At 40.5% G+C, this 16,166-nt stretch overlaps 1 protein-coding gene across 1 annotated transcript in view; it reads left to right on the top strand.

The window, feature by feature from the left end:
• The window catches only part of TBCE (tubulin folding cofactor E), a 92,827-nt gene that overhangs the window by 56,336 nt on the left and 20,325 nt on the right, over window positions 1–16,166 (top strand). The window contains exon 4 of the mRNA XM_021696167.2: window positions 15,684–15,869. Within this exon, the coding sequence (XP_021551842.1) occupies window positions 15,684–15,869 (186 nt within the window). The remainder of the gene's footprint in view (window positions 1–15,683; window positions 15,870–16,166) is intronic.

The raw sequence follows: 16,166 nt of genomic DNA, 5'->3' as shown, positions 1-16,166 counted from the left end.
TCTTCCCTTCCCTTTCTTTCTTCCCTTCCCTTTCTTTCTTCCCTTCCTTTCTTCCCTTTCCCTCCCTTCCCCTTCCCTCCCCTTCCCTTCATCTCTATACCCAACATGGGGTTCGAACTCAACACCGAGATCAAGAGTTGCATGCTCCACCACTGGAGCCAGCCAGGTGCCCGCGTTGTTGTTTTGTTGATGGGTTCCTTCCTGTGCAAAAACTTCTTAGTTTGGTGTAGTCCCAATAGTTTATTTTTGCTTTTGTTTCCCTTGCCTCAGGAGTCCTATCCAGAAAAATGCTATTAAACAGATTACTGCCTATGTTTCTTTTAGGAGTTTAATGGTTTCAGGCTTTACATTTAGGTCTTTAATCCGTTTTGAATTCATTTTTGTACATGGTCTAAGAAAGTGACCCAGTTTCACTCTTGCATGTAGCTGTCCAGTTTTCTTTTTTTTTTTCTTAAGATTTTATTTATTTATTTGGCAGAGAGAGACACAGCGAGAGAGGGAACACAAGCAGGGGGAGTGGGAGAGGGAGAAGCAGGCTTCCCGCGGAGCAGGGAGCCCGATGCGGGGCTCGATCCCAGGACCCTGGGATCATGACCTGAGCCGAAGGCAGACGCTTAACAACTGAGCCACCCAGTCACCCTGCTGTCCAGTTTTCTTAACATCGTTTGTTGAGAAGACTGCTATCTCCCCATTGTATATTCTTGTCTCCTTTGTCATAGATTGATCACTGGGGTTCCCCCCCCACCCCGGCTCTCTGTTCTGTTCCACTGATTTATGCGTCTGTTTTGTGCCAATATCTTACTGTCTTGATTAGTTCTTGATTAGTTTGTGGTATAGCTTAAAATTTGGGATTGTGATACTTCCAGTTTTGTTCTCCTTTCTCAAGATTGCTTTGACTATTCTGGGTCTTTTGTGGTTCCATTTAAATTTTAGGATTATTTGTTCTAGTTGTGTGTAAAATGCTGTTGCTACTTTGATAGTGATTGCATTGAATCTGTCAATTGCTTTGGGTAGTAAAATGGACATTTTAATGTGTTCTTCCAATTCATGAGCATGGAGTATCTTTCCATTTGTTTGTGTCCTCTTAAGTTTCTTTCATCAGCGTCTTAACAGTTTTCAGAGTATAGGTCTTTCACTCCTTGGTTAAATTTATTCCTAGGTATTTTAGTCTTTTTGATGCAATTTTATGTGGGATTGTTTTCTTGATTTCTCTCTCTGCTACTTCATTATTAGTGTATAGAAACATAAGACATTTCTGTATATTAATTTTTTATCCTGCAGCTTTACTGAATTCATTGATTGATAGTTTTCTGGTGGAGTCTTTAGGGTTTTCTATATATAGTATCATGTCATCTGCAAATAGTGACAGTTTTACTTTTCTTACCAATTTGGATGGCTTTTATTTTTTTTCTCTTGTCTGATTGCTGCCTCTAGGATTATTTTTTCATTTAAACCACATATTTGAAAAATAGATCTTCCAAAAAAAAAATTAAAAACAGTTCTTCCTTATCCTGTTTCCACATCCCCTCCCCCCATTTTATTCCTTTAAGGCAAACCAGGACTATTTCACAAATGTCATACTTTCATTTCACTAGAATTACAAATTTCACTAGTTCTTTTTAAAAATCTTTTAATGTTTTTTTTTTATTATTTTTTAAAGATTTTATTTTTCAGAGAGAGAGCACAAGTAGGGGGACTGGCAGGCAGAGGAAGAAGTGGGCTCTCTGCTGAGCAAGGAGCCTGATGTGGGACTCTCTCTCTTTTTTTTAAAGATTTTATTTATTTATTTGACAGAGAGAGACACAGTGAGAGAAGGAACACAAGCAGGGGGAGTGGGAGAGGGAGAAGCAGCCTTCCCACGGAGCAGGGAGCCCGATGTGGGGCTCGATCCCAGGACCCCAGGATCATGACTGAGCTGAAGGCAGATGCTTAACAACTGAGCCACCCAGGCGCCCTTCTTTCTCTCTCTTTTTTTTTTAAAGATTTATTTATTTTTTAGAAGGTGTGGGGGGGGGGGGAGGGGCAGAGGGAGAGAGAGAATCTTGGGCAGACTCCCCACTGAGTGCCAAGCCCGACGCGGGGCTCGATCTCAGGACCCTGAAATCATGACCTGAGCCGATATCAAGAGTCAGAAGCTCAACCAACAGAGCCGCTCAGGTGCCCCACAAATTTCACTAGTTCTTAAATTAAAACCTATTTCATAAATGTGAGTTTCTAGGAACAATTGCTCACATGCAAAACCTAGTTGTTTGTATACATTTAGATAGGTATATAAACTATTGTTCTAAATTGTCTGGAATTTGGGGCACCTGGGTGGCTCAGTTGGTTAAGCATCTGCCTTCGGCTCAGGTCATGATCCCAGGGTCCTGGGATTGAGCCCCACGTTGGGCTCCCTGCTCGGCGGGAAGCCTACTTCTCCCTCTCCCACTCCCTCTGCTGTGTTCCCTCTCTCGCTGTGTCTCTCTCTGCCAAATAAATAAAATCTTTTTAAAAATTAAAATAAAAACAATAAATGCAACACTTGACAACACCTTGGGCTTTAATTCAGCTTTGTATACGTGAGATGTTTAACATTAATAGCATTTATTTGCCAGTAAACATAAGATCTATTTGTGTGCTGTCCGCATAGAAAATTAAAGGAGATAATGTAAAAGTGATCTCTGTAATGTACTTCAGGAAAAGCACCATAATACTTTCTATTTGTTTAAACCATAATGTTTTATTTAAAATGTTACAGTTTTGGGCGCCTAGATGGCTCAGTCAGTTAAGCATCTGCGTTTAGCTCGGGTCATGATCCCAGGGTCCTGGATTAAGTCCCACATTGGGCTCTCTGGTTGGCAGGAAGTCTGCTTCTCCCTCTGCCCCTCACCTTGCTTGTGCTCTTTCTCTCTCTCAAATAAATAAAGGGAAAAAAATTTAAATGTTGTAGTTTTATGTTTTACTTTCAGTAATACTGTTTCTGCTGCGCTACTTTATTTTCATAAGTATTGACACATAGGACCTGTTGGCTGCCTCTGGTAGGACAAAAGTACCACCTCTTTCACCAATCTGCTCATTCTGCACAATTCAGCTACATTTATATTTCTTTGTCGAATACACTGTAGAACCAGGGTTTTTTTTTGTGCTGCACATCCTTTCAGGAGGCATAAAACAATATATATATTTTTAAAGTTCATGTATGTAAGTAATCTCTACACCCGACACAGAGCTTGAACTCCTCTAGATGGTCAGTCTCTCTCTTCCCATGGCCCTTCACCATAGTCTAGCATGAGGTTCTTTATACAGTGTCTGTTTTCCAGGAGGGTGGAAATGGGGACTGTGGGGCCTCTTAAGGCTCAGGCTTCACTCTGTTGGTAAAAGCAGGTCACTGGGTGAGCCTAGATTCAAGAGGAGGGGAAATAGGTTTTACCTGTTGATGGGACAAGTGGCAGAATCACATTACCAAAGGGCATGTGGACTGGGAGTCATCTGTGGAAGTAATCTGCCATGGTTCACCAGCTGTCACAATTATTCACAGCTCTTCCCCACACGAAGTTCGCTCCTCTCACTTCCAAGAGTCTTACCTTGAAATCCAGGGGGTTGCCATCTAAATTAGTTCCAGGTGCCGATGAGGCTCCTTGGATGCATTTTCAGGCATTCAGGAGGGGCTCCTTGGTCCGGATCTGTGAAATAAACAGTTCCTGGCCCTCCTCATACCTAAGATACAGGGATGAGAGGGAAGGAGAACCTGCAGTAGACATTCTCGTTCCAGAAGGAGATGCACATAGCGGTCACTAATCTGTATGGCTCTGATCGGGCCTGGTGCTCATTGCCACTTCCTCTTACTCTGAGGCATGGAGTGTTCCTTGTTGAGGGCCCATTTCAGTTCCTTGGAAGCACAGCTTGCCAGTAAATGTAATAGTGGTAGATGATCCTGTTCAAATCAAGATACCTGTAATACGAAAGCACCTTGCATCATTCTTGACACCTACTTGGCTCTCAAAAATGTTGAGTTGTGGAATATTACTTTCTCAATAGATGCTGCTCTTGTAACATTCAAAGCATTGGTGTTTAAACTTTTATGCACAAGTAAAATATATTAAAGATGGAAAATTCACAAATTAATGATACCATATTTCTTGAAGTTTCTGTGTAGTTTTTAAAATAATAACCTTTAATCTTTTATAATAACCTTTTGTTTTGCCCCTCCTGATTTTTTTTTCCTAAAGATTTTATTTATTTATTTGACACAGAGAGAGACACAGCGAGAGAGGGAACACAAGCAGGGGCAGAGGGAGAGGGAGAAGCAGGCTCCCCACTGAGCAGGGAGCCCGATGTGGGGCTCAATCCCAGGGCCCTGGGATCACGACCCGAACTGAAGGCAGATGCTTAACAACTGAGCCACACAGGCGCCCACCCCCCGCCCCCCCGATTTCTTAATTTGTGATTTGAAGCAGTTAAGATTTGATCGTTTCTACTATGTAGACTTGATCTACATGAATCCACATGGCAGATACCATGGTGGGGGTGCTCATATACTGCCTTTTTTTTTTTTTTTTTAACTGGGTATGTTTCTTAGATACATATATAAATATTTTTAAATTTAAATTCAGTTAACACATAATGTATTATTGGTTTCAGAGGTACAGGCCTGTGATTCATCAGTCTTATACCTTGTGGGCATTACATCACGTGCCTTCCTTAATGTCCAGCACCCAGTTACCCCATCCCTTTACCCCTCCCCTGCAGCAGTCCTCAGTTCATTTCTTTTTACTCCGTTCGTTTCCTAAGATTAAGAGTTTCTTATGGTTTATCTCCCTCTCTGGTTTCTGCTTGTTTTATTTTTCCCTCTCTTCTGCTATGATCCTCTGTTCTGTTTCTTAAATTCCACATATCAGTGAGATCATATGATAATTGCCTTTCTCTGATTGACTTATTTCGCTTAGCATAATACCCTCTAGTTCCATCCACATTGTTGCAAATGGCAAGATTTCATTTTTTTGATGGCTGCGTAGTAGTCCATTATGTACATATACCACATCTTTTTTTTTAAATTTTTTGTTACGTTAATCACTCTACATTACATCATTAGTTTTTGATGTAGTGTTCCATGATTCATTGTTTGTGCATAAAACCCAGTGCTCCATGTGGAACGTGCCCTCTTTAATACCCATCACCAGGCTAACCCATCCTCCCACTCCCCTCCCCTCTATAACCCTCAGTTTGTTTTTCAGAGTCCATCGTCTCTCATGGTTCGTCTCCCCCTCCGATTTCCCCCCCTTCATTCTTCCTCTCCCGTGATCTTTTTTTTTTTCTTAACATATATTGCATTATTTGTTTCAGAGGTACAGATCTGTGATTCAACAGTCTTGCACAGTTCACAGCACTCACCATAGCACATACCCTCCCCAGTGTCTATCACCCAGCCACCCCATCCCTCTGACCCCACCCCCACTCCAGCAACCCTCAGTTTGTTTCCTGAGATTAAGAATTCCTCATATCAGTGAGGTCATATGATACATGTCTTTCTCTGATTAACTTACTTTGCTCAGCATAACACCCTCCAGTTCCATCCACGTCCTTGCCAATGGCTAGATCTCACTCCTTTTGATGGCTGCATAATATTCCATTGTATATATATACCACATCTTCTTTATCATTCATCTGTTGATGGACATCTTGGCTCTTTCCATTGTTTGGCTATTGTGGACATTGCTGCTATAAACATTGGGGTGCAGGTGCCCCTTCGGATCCCTACATTTGTATCTTTGGGGTAAATACCCAGTAGGACAATTGCTGGGTCATAGGATAGCTCCATTTTCAACTTTTTGAGGAACCTCCATACTGTTTTCCAGAGTGATGCCCCAGCTTGCATTCCCACCAACAGTGTAGGAGTGTTCCCCTTTCTCCGCATCCTCACCAACATCTGTCGTTTCCTGTCTTGTTAATTTTAGCCATTCTGACTGGTGTGAAGTGGTACGTCATTGAGGTTTTGATTTGTATTTCCCTGATGCTGAGTGATGTTGAGCACTTTTTCATGTGTCTGTTGGCGATTTGGATGTCTTTGCAGAAATGTCTGTTCATGTCTTCTGCTCATTTCTTGATTGGATTATTCTCTGGATGTTGAGTTTGATAAATTCTTTAAAGATTTTGGATACTAGCCCTTTATCTGATATGTCATTTGCAAATATCTTCTCCCATTCTGTCAGTTGTCTTTTGGTTTTGCCGATTGTGTTTCCTTTGCTGTGCAAAAGCTTTTTATCTTGATGAAATCCCAATAGTTCATTTTTGCCCATTTCCTTTGCCTTTGGCGATGTGTCTAGCAAGAAATTTCTGCGGCTGAGGTCAAAGAGGTTGCTGCCTGTGTTCTTCTCTAGGATTTTGATGGACTCCTGTTTCACATTTAGGTCTTTCATCCATTTTTTTGAGTCTGTTTTTGTGTGTGGTGTAAGGAAATGGTCCAGTTTCATTCTTCTGCATGTGGCTGTCCAATTTTCCCAACACCATTTGTTGAAGAGACTGTCTTTTTTCGTTGGCTATTCTTTCCTGCTTTGTCGGTTAGTTGACCAGAGTTGAGGGTCCATTTCTGGGCTCTCTATTCTGTTCCATTGATCTATGTGTCTGTTTTTGTGCCAGTACCATACTGTCTTGATGATTACAGCTTTATAAGAGAGCTTAAAGTCCGGAATTGTGATGCCACCAGCTTTGGGTTGTTTTTTTTTTTTCCCCCCAACATTCCTTTGGCTATTCAGAGTCTTTTCTGGTTCCATACAAATTTTAAGATTATTTGTTCCAGTTCTGTGAAAAAAGTTGATGGTATTTTGATAGGGATTGCATTGAATGTGTAGATTGCTCTAGGTAGCATTGACTTTTTTTTTTTTTTTTTTTTAACCATTGACAAAGTTTTATTCAAGGTAAGTTGCTGATGGGGAGATTGGGCAGATGGATGAAACAGGAAGTATGCAACTATTCTCCAAATATGGAGCTTAATTCACAGGTTTTATAGAGCAATATTTTTCTTCCAATCCATAAGTGTGGAATGTTTTCCATTTCTTTGTGTCCTCCTCAATTTCTTTCATGAGTATTCTATAGTTTTCTGAGTACAGATACTTTGCCTCCTTGGTTAGATTTATTCCTAGGTATTTTATGGTTTTGGGTGCATTTGTAAATGGGATCGACTCCTTAATTTTTCTTTCTTCTGTCTCATTGTTGGTGTATAGAAATGCAACTGATCTGTGCATTGATTTTCTATCTTGCCATGTTGCTGAATTCCTGTATGAGTTCTGGCAATTTTGGGTGGAGTCTTTTGGGCTTTCCACATAAAGTATCATGTCATCTGCAGAGAGTGAGAGTTTGACTTCTCCTTTGTCTATTTGGATGCCTTTTATTTCTTTCTGTTGTCTGATTGCTGAGGCCAGGACTTCTAATACTATGTTGAAAGCAGTAGTGATAGGGGATGTCATGAACATGACATCCCTGTCATGTTCCTAACTGTAGGGGAAAAGCTCTCATTTTTCCCCCATTGAGAATGATATTCGCTGTGGGTTTTTCATAGATGGCTTTTATGATATTGAGGTATGTACCCTCTATCCCTACACTGTGAAGAGTTTTAATCAAGAAAGGATGCTGTACTTTGTCAAATACTTTTTTTCTGCATCTATTGAGAGAATCATATGGTTCTTGTCCTTTCTTTTATTAACGTAGTGTATCACATTGATTGATTTGCAGTCCAGGAATAAATCCCTTGCAGCCCAGGAATAAATCCCACTTGGTCGTGGTGAATAATCCTTTTAATGTACTGTTGGATCCTGTTGGCTAGTATTTTGGTATTCATGTTCATCAGGGATATTGGTCTGTAATTCTCCTTTTTGGTGGGGTCTTTGTCTGCCTTTAGGATCAAGGTAATGCTAGCCTCACAGAACGAGTTTGGAAGTTTTCCTTCCATTTCTATTTTTTGAAGCAGCTTCAGAATAGATATTAATTCTTCTTTAAATGTTTGGTAGAATTCCCCTGGGAAGCCAGCTAGCCCTGGGCTCTTGTTTGTTGGGAGATTTTTTTGATTACTGCTTTAATTTCCTTGCTTGCTCTGGGTCTGTTCAGGTTTTCTATTTCTTCCTGGTTCAGTTTTGGTAGTTTATACATCTCTAGGAATGCATCCATTTCTTCCAGATCACCTAATTTGTTGGCATATAATTGCTCATAATATATTCTTATAATTGTTTATATTTCTTTGGTGTTGGTTGTGATCTCTCCTCTTTCATTCATGATTTTATTTATTTGGGTCCTTTCTCTTTTTGATAAGTCTGGCCAGGGGTTTACCATTCTTAATTCTTTCAAAGCACCAGCTCCTAGTTTCGTTGATCTGTTTTGTTCTTTTGGTTTCTATCTCATTGTCTTCTGCTCAATCTTTATTAATCCTGTTCTCCTTCTGGGTTTAGGCTTTGTTTGCTCTTCTTTCTCCATTTCGTTTAGGTGTAAGGTTAGGTTGTGTATTTAAAACCTTCCTTGTTTCTTTCTTTTTTTTGAATAAGTGTTAGAAATTTATTAAGTGAAGATACAGAAAAAGCTGTTAAGAGTGAGAGGGGTTCCGACAGGGTTGCCCAACCTTTCTTGTTTCTTGAGAAAGGCTTGTAGTATATAGTCCTGTAGTCTTAGGACTGCCTTTGCTGCATCCCAAAGGTTTTGAACAGTTGTGTTTTCATTTTCATTTGTTTCCATGAATTTTTTTAATTCTTCTTTAATTTCCTGGTTGACCCATTCATTCATTCTTTAGTAGGATGCTCTTTAGCCTCCATGTATTTGAATTCTTTCCAAATTTCCTCTTGTGATTGAGTTCCAGTTTCAAAGCATTGTGGTCTGAAAATATGCCAGGAACGATCCCAATCTTTTGGTACCGGTTGAGACCTGATATTGTGACCCAGGATTTGATCTATTCTGGAGAATGTTCCATGTGCACTCGAGAAGAATGTGTCTTCCTTTTTTTTAAGATGGAATGTTCTGAATATATCTGTGATGTCCATCTGGTCCAGTGTGTCATTCAAAGCCCTTATTTCCTTGCTGGTCTTCTGCTTCAATGATCTGTCCATTGCAGTGAGGGGAGTGTTAAAGTCCCCTACTATTATTGTATTGTTGTCCATGTGTTTCTTTGATTGTTATTAATTGGCTTATGCTCCCATGTTAGGGGCATAAATATTAACAATTGTTAGATCTTGTTGGATAGACCCTTTAGTTATGATATAATGTCCTTCCTCCTCTCTTATTACAGTCTTTAGTTTAAAATCTAATTTGTCTGATATAAGGATTGCCACTCCAGCTTTCTTTTGATGTCCATTAGCATGATAAATGGTTTTCCACCCCCTCACTTTCAATCTGGAGGTGTCTTTGGGTCTAAAATGAGTCTGTTGCAGACAGTATATCAATGGGCCTTGTTTTTTTTTAATCCAGTCTGATACCCTGTCTTTTGACTGGGGCATTTAGCTCATTTACATTCAGAGTAACTATTGAAAGATATGAATTTAGTGCCTTTGTATTACCTATAAAGTGACTGTTATTTTATATTGTCTGTTCCTTTCTGGTCTATGTTACTTTTGGGCTCTCTCTTTACTTAGAGGATCCCTTTCAATATTTCTTGTAAGGCTGGTTTGGTGATCACAAATTGTTTTAGCTTCTGTTTGTCCTGGAAGCTTTTTATCACTCCTTCTGTTTTGAATGACATGTTTCTTAAATATATTGAATATAATTATGTTCAACCCATGAGATGTTTTATATTGAGTAAATGCTTATTTAAAAAGTTGACTTCTGGGCGCTTGGGTGGCTCAGTCGTTAAGCGTCTGCCTTCGGCTCAGGTCATGATCCCAAGGTCCTGGGATCGAGTCCCGCATCGGGCTCCCTGCTCGGCAAGAAGCCTGCTTCTCCCTCTCCCATTCCCCCTGCTTGTGTTCCTGCACTTACTATCTCTCTCTCTGTCAAATAAATCAATAAAATCTTAAAAAAAAAAAAAAAGTTGACTTCTTTTTCTTTAAAGTTTTTACTTAAATGTCAGTTAACATACAGTATAATATTAGTTTCAGGTGTACAATATAGTGATTCAGCACTTCCATACAACACCTGGTGCTCATCACAAGTGCAGTTCTTAATCCCCATCACCTATTTAACCCATCTCCCCACAGCAATCAGAGAACAAAAAGAAATAAAAGGTATCCAAATTGTCAAGGAAGAAGTGAAACTTCCACTGTTTGCAGGTGACATGATATTCTATATACAAAACCGAAAGAGTCCACTAAAAAAATTGGTAGAACTGATACACGAGTTCAGTGAAGCCACAGGATACAAAAGCAATGTACAGAAGACTTTTGCAATTCTACTCACTAGTAACGAAGCAGCAGAGAGAGAAATTAAGGAATCAATCCTATTTACAAGTGCCCCCAAAACAGTAAGATATCTAGGAATAAAACTAGCCAAAGAGGTGAACGACCTATACTCTGAAAAGTATAAAACACTAATGAAAAAAAATTGAAGATGACCTAAAGAAATGCAAAGACATTCCATACTCATGGATTGGAAGAACAAATATTGTTAAAATGTCTATACTACCCGAAGCAATCTACACATTTAATGCAATCCCTATCAAAATACCAACCACATTTTTTACAGAGCTAGAAGAAACAATCCTAAAATTTGTAAGGAATCACAAAAGACCCCGAATAGCCAAAGCAACCTTGAAAAAGAAAAGCAAAGCTGGAGGCATCACAATTCCAGATTTCAAGTTATCTTACAAAGCTGTAGTGATCAAAACAGTATGATATTGGCACAAAAATAGACACATAATCAATGGAGCAGAATACAGAACCCAGAAATGAACCCACAACTATATGGTCAATTAATCTTCAACAAAGCAGGAAAGAATATCCAATGGGAAACAGTCTCTTAACAAATGGTGTTGGGAAAACTGGACAGCCACATGCAGAAGACCGGCCCAGCCAGCCCCCTGTGATTGCAAGCCAACTTAGCTCAGGTGCCAGTCATCTCACTGGAACCATCTTGGATTGTTAAAGCCTCAGCTGACTCCCAGCTGAGTGCAGTCACCCGGATCGTGTCACCTGACCCCATGAGAAACAAGGACAGTTCAGCTGAGCCAAGCTAACCCACAGAATTACAAGAAAGAGCAGACCATTGTTTTAAGCCGCTATGCTTTGGGGCAGTTTTTACGTAGCAGTGGAGAACAACTTTGCCTGAGGTTGCGTAAGAACTTTATCTTGCATATGTTAGTAACTGTAGTTTTTCTTAGCAAAACCGTACATAGTCCATATGGTGAAATTGTTATGTCATGATGTCATTGATACTAGACACCATAGGAGCCCAACTGAACACATTTGGCAGCCCCTGCTTGAGTGTAGAGAGTGTGGCTTCTGCAATATCCCAGCGTTTCAGAAGATGTCGGCTTATGTTTAATGCTATATTAGATACAATACTGTTTAGAAAGGACTGCTGCCTTGATGTTTGTGTGTGTGCGTATAGAAAAGCTTATGCTAGGCAATATAGTGATGGTTTATCTATTATGGCTTATTTAGTCCTTATAAATAACCTCATTTGATAGGGCTTGATAGATGAGGAGACTCAGGCTGAGAACATAAAATCGCCTCCCTGAAGTCGCATAGCCAGTAAGTAATGGAGCCCAGAGGGATCCCAGGTTTGTCTGACTCCAAAGCTGTACCATCTCCATCCTGCTCCTGCCTCCCATCTTAGGAACATATCTGTCAGGGCGCCTGGCTGGCTTAGTCGGAAGAGTGTGGTGACTCTTGATCTTGGGGTCGTAAGTTTGAGCCCCACATTGGGTGTAGAGATTGCTTAAATAAAAATAAAACTTAAAAAAAAAAAAAGGGAAGATACATGTTGATTAGAAATTTAAGTTAGGGAATGTGTTTAATTTACCAAAATAAAGCGTCGATTTGTATCTATAAACCCAGACAGAAATGTGGGAAAGGATAGTACACTAGTAGTCAGAAATCCAAGGTTTTTGGTCACGGCTGTGATACCTCTAACAGTGGACCCCAGTTTCCCCAACTGAAACGGGGCTGGATTAGATGAGAGTTTCTTAAGGTGGGACATGAGGCCCACCGACATCAGAATGCCCTGGAGCACTGTTCTAAACAAGCAGATTCCTAGGATCCAGTAAGATTTTCTTTTTATTTTTTATTTATTTATTTTTTTAAAAGATTTTATTTATTTGAGAGAGAGAGAATGAGAGCACAAGAGGGAAGAGGGTCAGAGGGAGAAGCAGACCCCCCGCTGAGCAGGGAGCCCAATGCGGGACTCGATCCAGGGACTCCAGGATCATGACCTGAGCCGAAGGCAGTCGCTTAACCAACTGAGCCACCCAGGCGCCCCTCTTTTTTTTTTTAAAGATTTTATTTATTTATTTGACAGAGCGAGACACAGCGAGAGAGGGAACACAAGCAGGGGGAGAGGCAGAGGGAGAAGCAGGCTTCCCGCCAAGCAGGGAGCGCAATGTGGGGCTCGATCCCGGGACCCTGGGATCATGACCTGAGCCGAAGGCAGACGCCCAACAACTGAGCCACCCAGGTGCCCCACCAGTAAGATTTTCAGAGGACTTTCTGATTATATTTAGATGTTTAGAAGGTTAGGTTATGTTTATGAAGTCCTAGTCTAGATGATCTCTGAAGTAGATCCCTTTGAACTCTTAAAAAAAAAATGATGCTGGCTGTATTTGATCTCTTTAGCTGAGTAGCATAACTGTGCTTCTTAAAACAGCACTTTTTTTTTTTTTAAAGATTTTATTTAGGGGTGCCTGTGTGGCTCAGTCGGTTAAGCATCTGCTTTGATCTCAGGTCATGATCCCGGGGTCCTGGGATTGAGTCCTGCATCGGGCTCCTTGCTCAGTGGGGAGTCTGCTGCTTCCTCTCCTTCTGCCCCTCTCCCTGCTCATGCTCTCTCTCTCTCTCTCACACACACAAGTAAATAAATAAAATCTTTTAAAAATACTTTCTCTCAGAGCAAGCGTGCCTGAGAGGGGTAGGAGGGGCACAGGGAGAGGGAGAAGCAGGCTCCCTGCTGAGTGCAGAGCTCTAACAGGGCTCCATCCCCGGACCCTGAGATTATGATCTGAGCCCAAGGCAGAAGTTTAACTGACTGAGCCACCCAGGCACTCCCAGAACTGTTTTTTACAACATGAACCTTTCCTAGGGTTAAAATGTAACATTTTCTTGGAAGCTTCTGGTAGTCTGTGATCCTCTGATATCACAACATACTGTACAGACTCAACTTGATTTTACTGCAACAGAGAATTTAATTTCCTGCATCATCAGTTCTCCCCTCACCACTGGATTATTTTCAGCAGCATACAGATCTGATACGCCCACCCATCATCAGACATTCCCTCTTCTGATACCCTGTGTTCCTGCAGCCGTTGCCCTGTGCTCTTCTCCCCTTTGCAGTAAAGCCCCTTGGGATGAGAGTAGCCAGGGCCCCCTGTCCTCTCAGTGTCTGGAACTTGCCCACTGGGCTGCTACCCCACGGCTTCTACCAGGGTTAACTTCCAGGCGCTAGATTTGGTGGCCAGCCTCAGCTGTCACCTTGCATCCTTCCCTAGTGCTGGACCTGGTTGTCCACTTTCTTCACCGGCTTCCAGGACCGCACACTCTGGGGTTCCAACGACCTCTGGGCCATTTCTTCTTACCCGTGGCATCACTTCTAACTTTTGGGGATCACAAGCCCCTTTTACACTGTGGTCATCTCTGCGGACCCACTTTAGAAAAGTGGGTGTTTATATGGATGAAATTTATCAGTCTGAGTTTTCATCCTTTTTACTTATGGTGACTTCTAGCTAGCTTTGATTTCTTTAAGAGTCAAAGATTATGAGCTGAAATAGTGTTTATAATATAATTTTTGGCAATATACGTATTTCATCATTCTCCTAAGTGATCAAATGATAATAACATTTACGACTGTTTTATAGTGGTTACTTAGATCATCCTGAAAATAAGGTCTCATTGCCATGATGTAATGCTGAAGCCTGAAATTTAAGGGGCCCAGAGACCCATTTTGAATCTCTTGAAAAGCCTGACAAAGTGGTCATTACATACAGTAATATGATTAGTCTTAGTATTAAATCTACTAAAAATTGCTCTAAAACCTGAATAGAAATTGTGATGAAATATCCTATATTTCTGTAGAATTCTTCCCACATCTCTCTTTTAGCCCCATATTTAGCCTTTTAAGATTTTATTTATTTATTTGACAGAGGGGGAGAGAGAGAGAGAGAGTGAGTGAGTGAGCACAAGCAGGAGGAGCAGCAGAGGGAGAGGGAGAAGCAGACTCCCCGCTGAGCGGGGAGCCTGATGCGGGGCTCGATCCCAGGACCCTGGGATCATGACCTGAGCTGAAGGCAGAAGTTTAACCAACTGAGCGACCCAGGTGCCCCATATTTAACCTTTTAAAATATATTTAGTTCACGTTTTGTACCTAAGTCTGTTACCCACAAATGTTTTCATCTTTGCGTCATTCAACCTTTGTCTGTCTGTAGATGTGATTCCTCTATAGCTGTGTCATGTATATTTGGTTCAGTGTTTAGAAATCTCAACATTATTTTGTGAGTAATTTTATTAAGTGTTACAGCTAGAATTTTTAATGACTACATCTGTCTGGTCTACTTAATAGTTCCTATCCAGCTGGGCTTTTTTATGGTTTCCAGAGTTCCTCAGTTACAAATAAATGCTATTATACGGAATCTTTGTAAATGCAATTTTGTTTTTTATTTTTAAATTATTGCCTGCTGACAAGTTCTCAGGAGTATGATTATACAATCAAAACCAAACCTGGCCTTGCAGTCTTTGAGGTGTTAGGATTTTTCTTTATTTTTGCCAGTTTTATTGAAAAGAGTTTCATTATTTGAATTTGCCTTTCTTAATCATGAGCAAGGTAAAACTTTCCCCTGTGGATTTAATACTTCTGTTTCCTATTATGTGAATTGTCCCATATTCCTTGTCTGTTTATCTGTTGGGACTTACTACGCTTGTATAAGCTCACAACCCTTTTTGATCAATCATATCGATTATACGTTTGTATATTACTTTCCCTTTTATGCTGATTTTGATTTTTCAGCATAGAGAAAATTTTGCACACCTTCAGAACACTGCATTTATGGCCATTCTGGTGGATGATAATTTCTTTTTCTTTATTTTTTAAAATTGTGTGATTGCTGGGGCACCTGGCTGGCTCAATCAGTACAGCGTGCAACTCTTGAGCTCAGGGTTATAGGTTCAAGCCCCACACTGGGTGTGGAGATTACCTAAAAATAAAACCTTGAAAAAAAATTTATAATTGCTTTTGTTTGCTACTATATTTATAAACAAATTTGTAAATGTAGGCATTTTACATTTGTGGCAGACTGACAGTTTATAAAGGATTTTCGAATGTGTCATTTAAAAAAAAATTTTTAAAGATTTATTTATTTTAGAGGGAGAGAGAGAGTGTGTTCGAGCAGGCGGGGGGCAGAGGAAGAGGGAGAGAGAGAGAGAATCCTCACACCAACTCCCCAACGCGGGTCTCGATCTCACACCCCTGAGAGCCGAAATCAAATCAGACGCTTAACCGACTCAGTCACCCAGGGGCCCCTTGAATGTGTCATCTTATTTAAATGTCCCCATTGATGATATTTTATCTGTTCTATTTCTCTTTTTTTCCAGGCATCCAACAGGAGGATCCTTTATTCGTCCCAACAAAGTAAATTTTGGAGTGGACTTTCTCACTGCAGTGAAGAATCGCTATGTGTTAGAAGATGGACCAGAGGAGGATGTAAAAGAGCAAATCGTTATAATTGGAAATAAACCCGTGGAAACTATTGGGTTTGACTCTATTATAAAACAGCAAAGGTACGTAGGCTTGATAGCGGCAGAAATGACTTTGACGGTTTCATCACTGTTCAGAATTGAAGTTCAGCAGACTGTATGTTGATACTCAAAACTTTGCCTCCAAATTGGTCTGTCCTTTCTGCACAAACAGCAAATTGAAATCAGAGGAATCCGAGGACTGAGTCTTTGGGGAAATTAAAATTCTTTTTTTTTTTTTTTTTTTTCAAGATTTTATTTATTTATTTGAGAGAGAGAATGAGATAGAGAGAGAGCATGAGGGGGGGAGGGTCAGAGAGAGAAGCAGACTCCCTGCTGAGC

This window comes from Neomonachus schauinslandi, chromosome 6 (assembly GCF_002201575.2).
Source record: "Neomonachus schauinslandi chromosome 6, ASM220157v2, whole genome shotgun sequence".
NCBI classification, from domain to species: Eukaryota; Metazoa; Chordata; class Mammalia; order Carnivora; family Phocidae; genus Neomonachus; species Neomonachus schauinslandi.
This window is presented reverse-complemented; position numbering and strand designations above follow the sequence as displayed.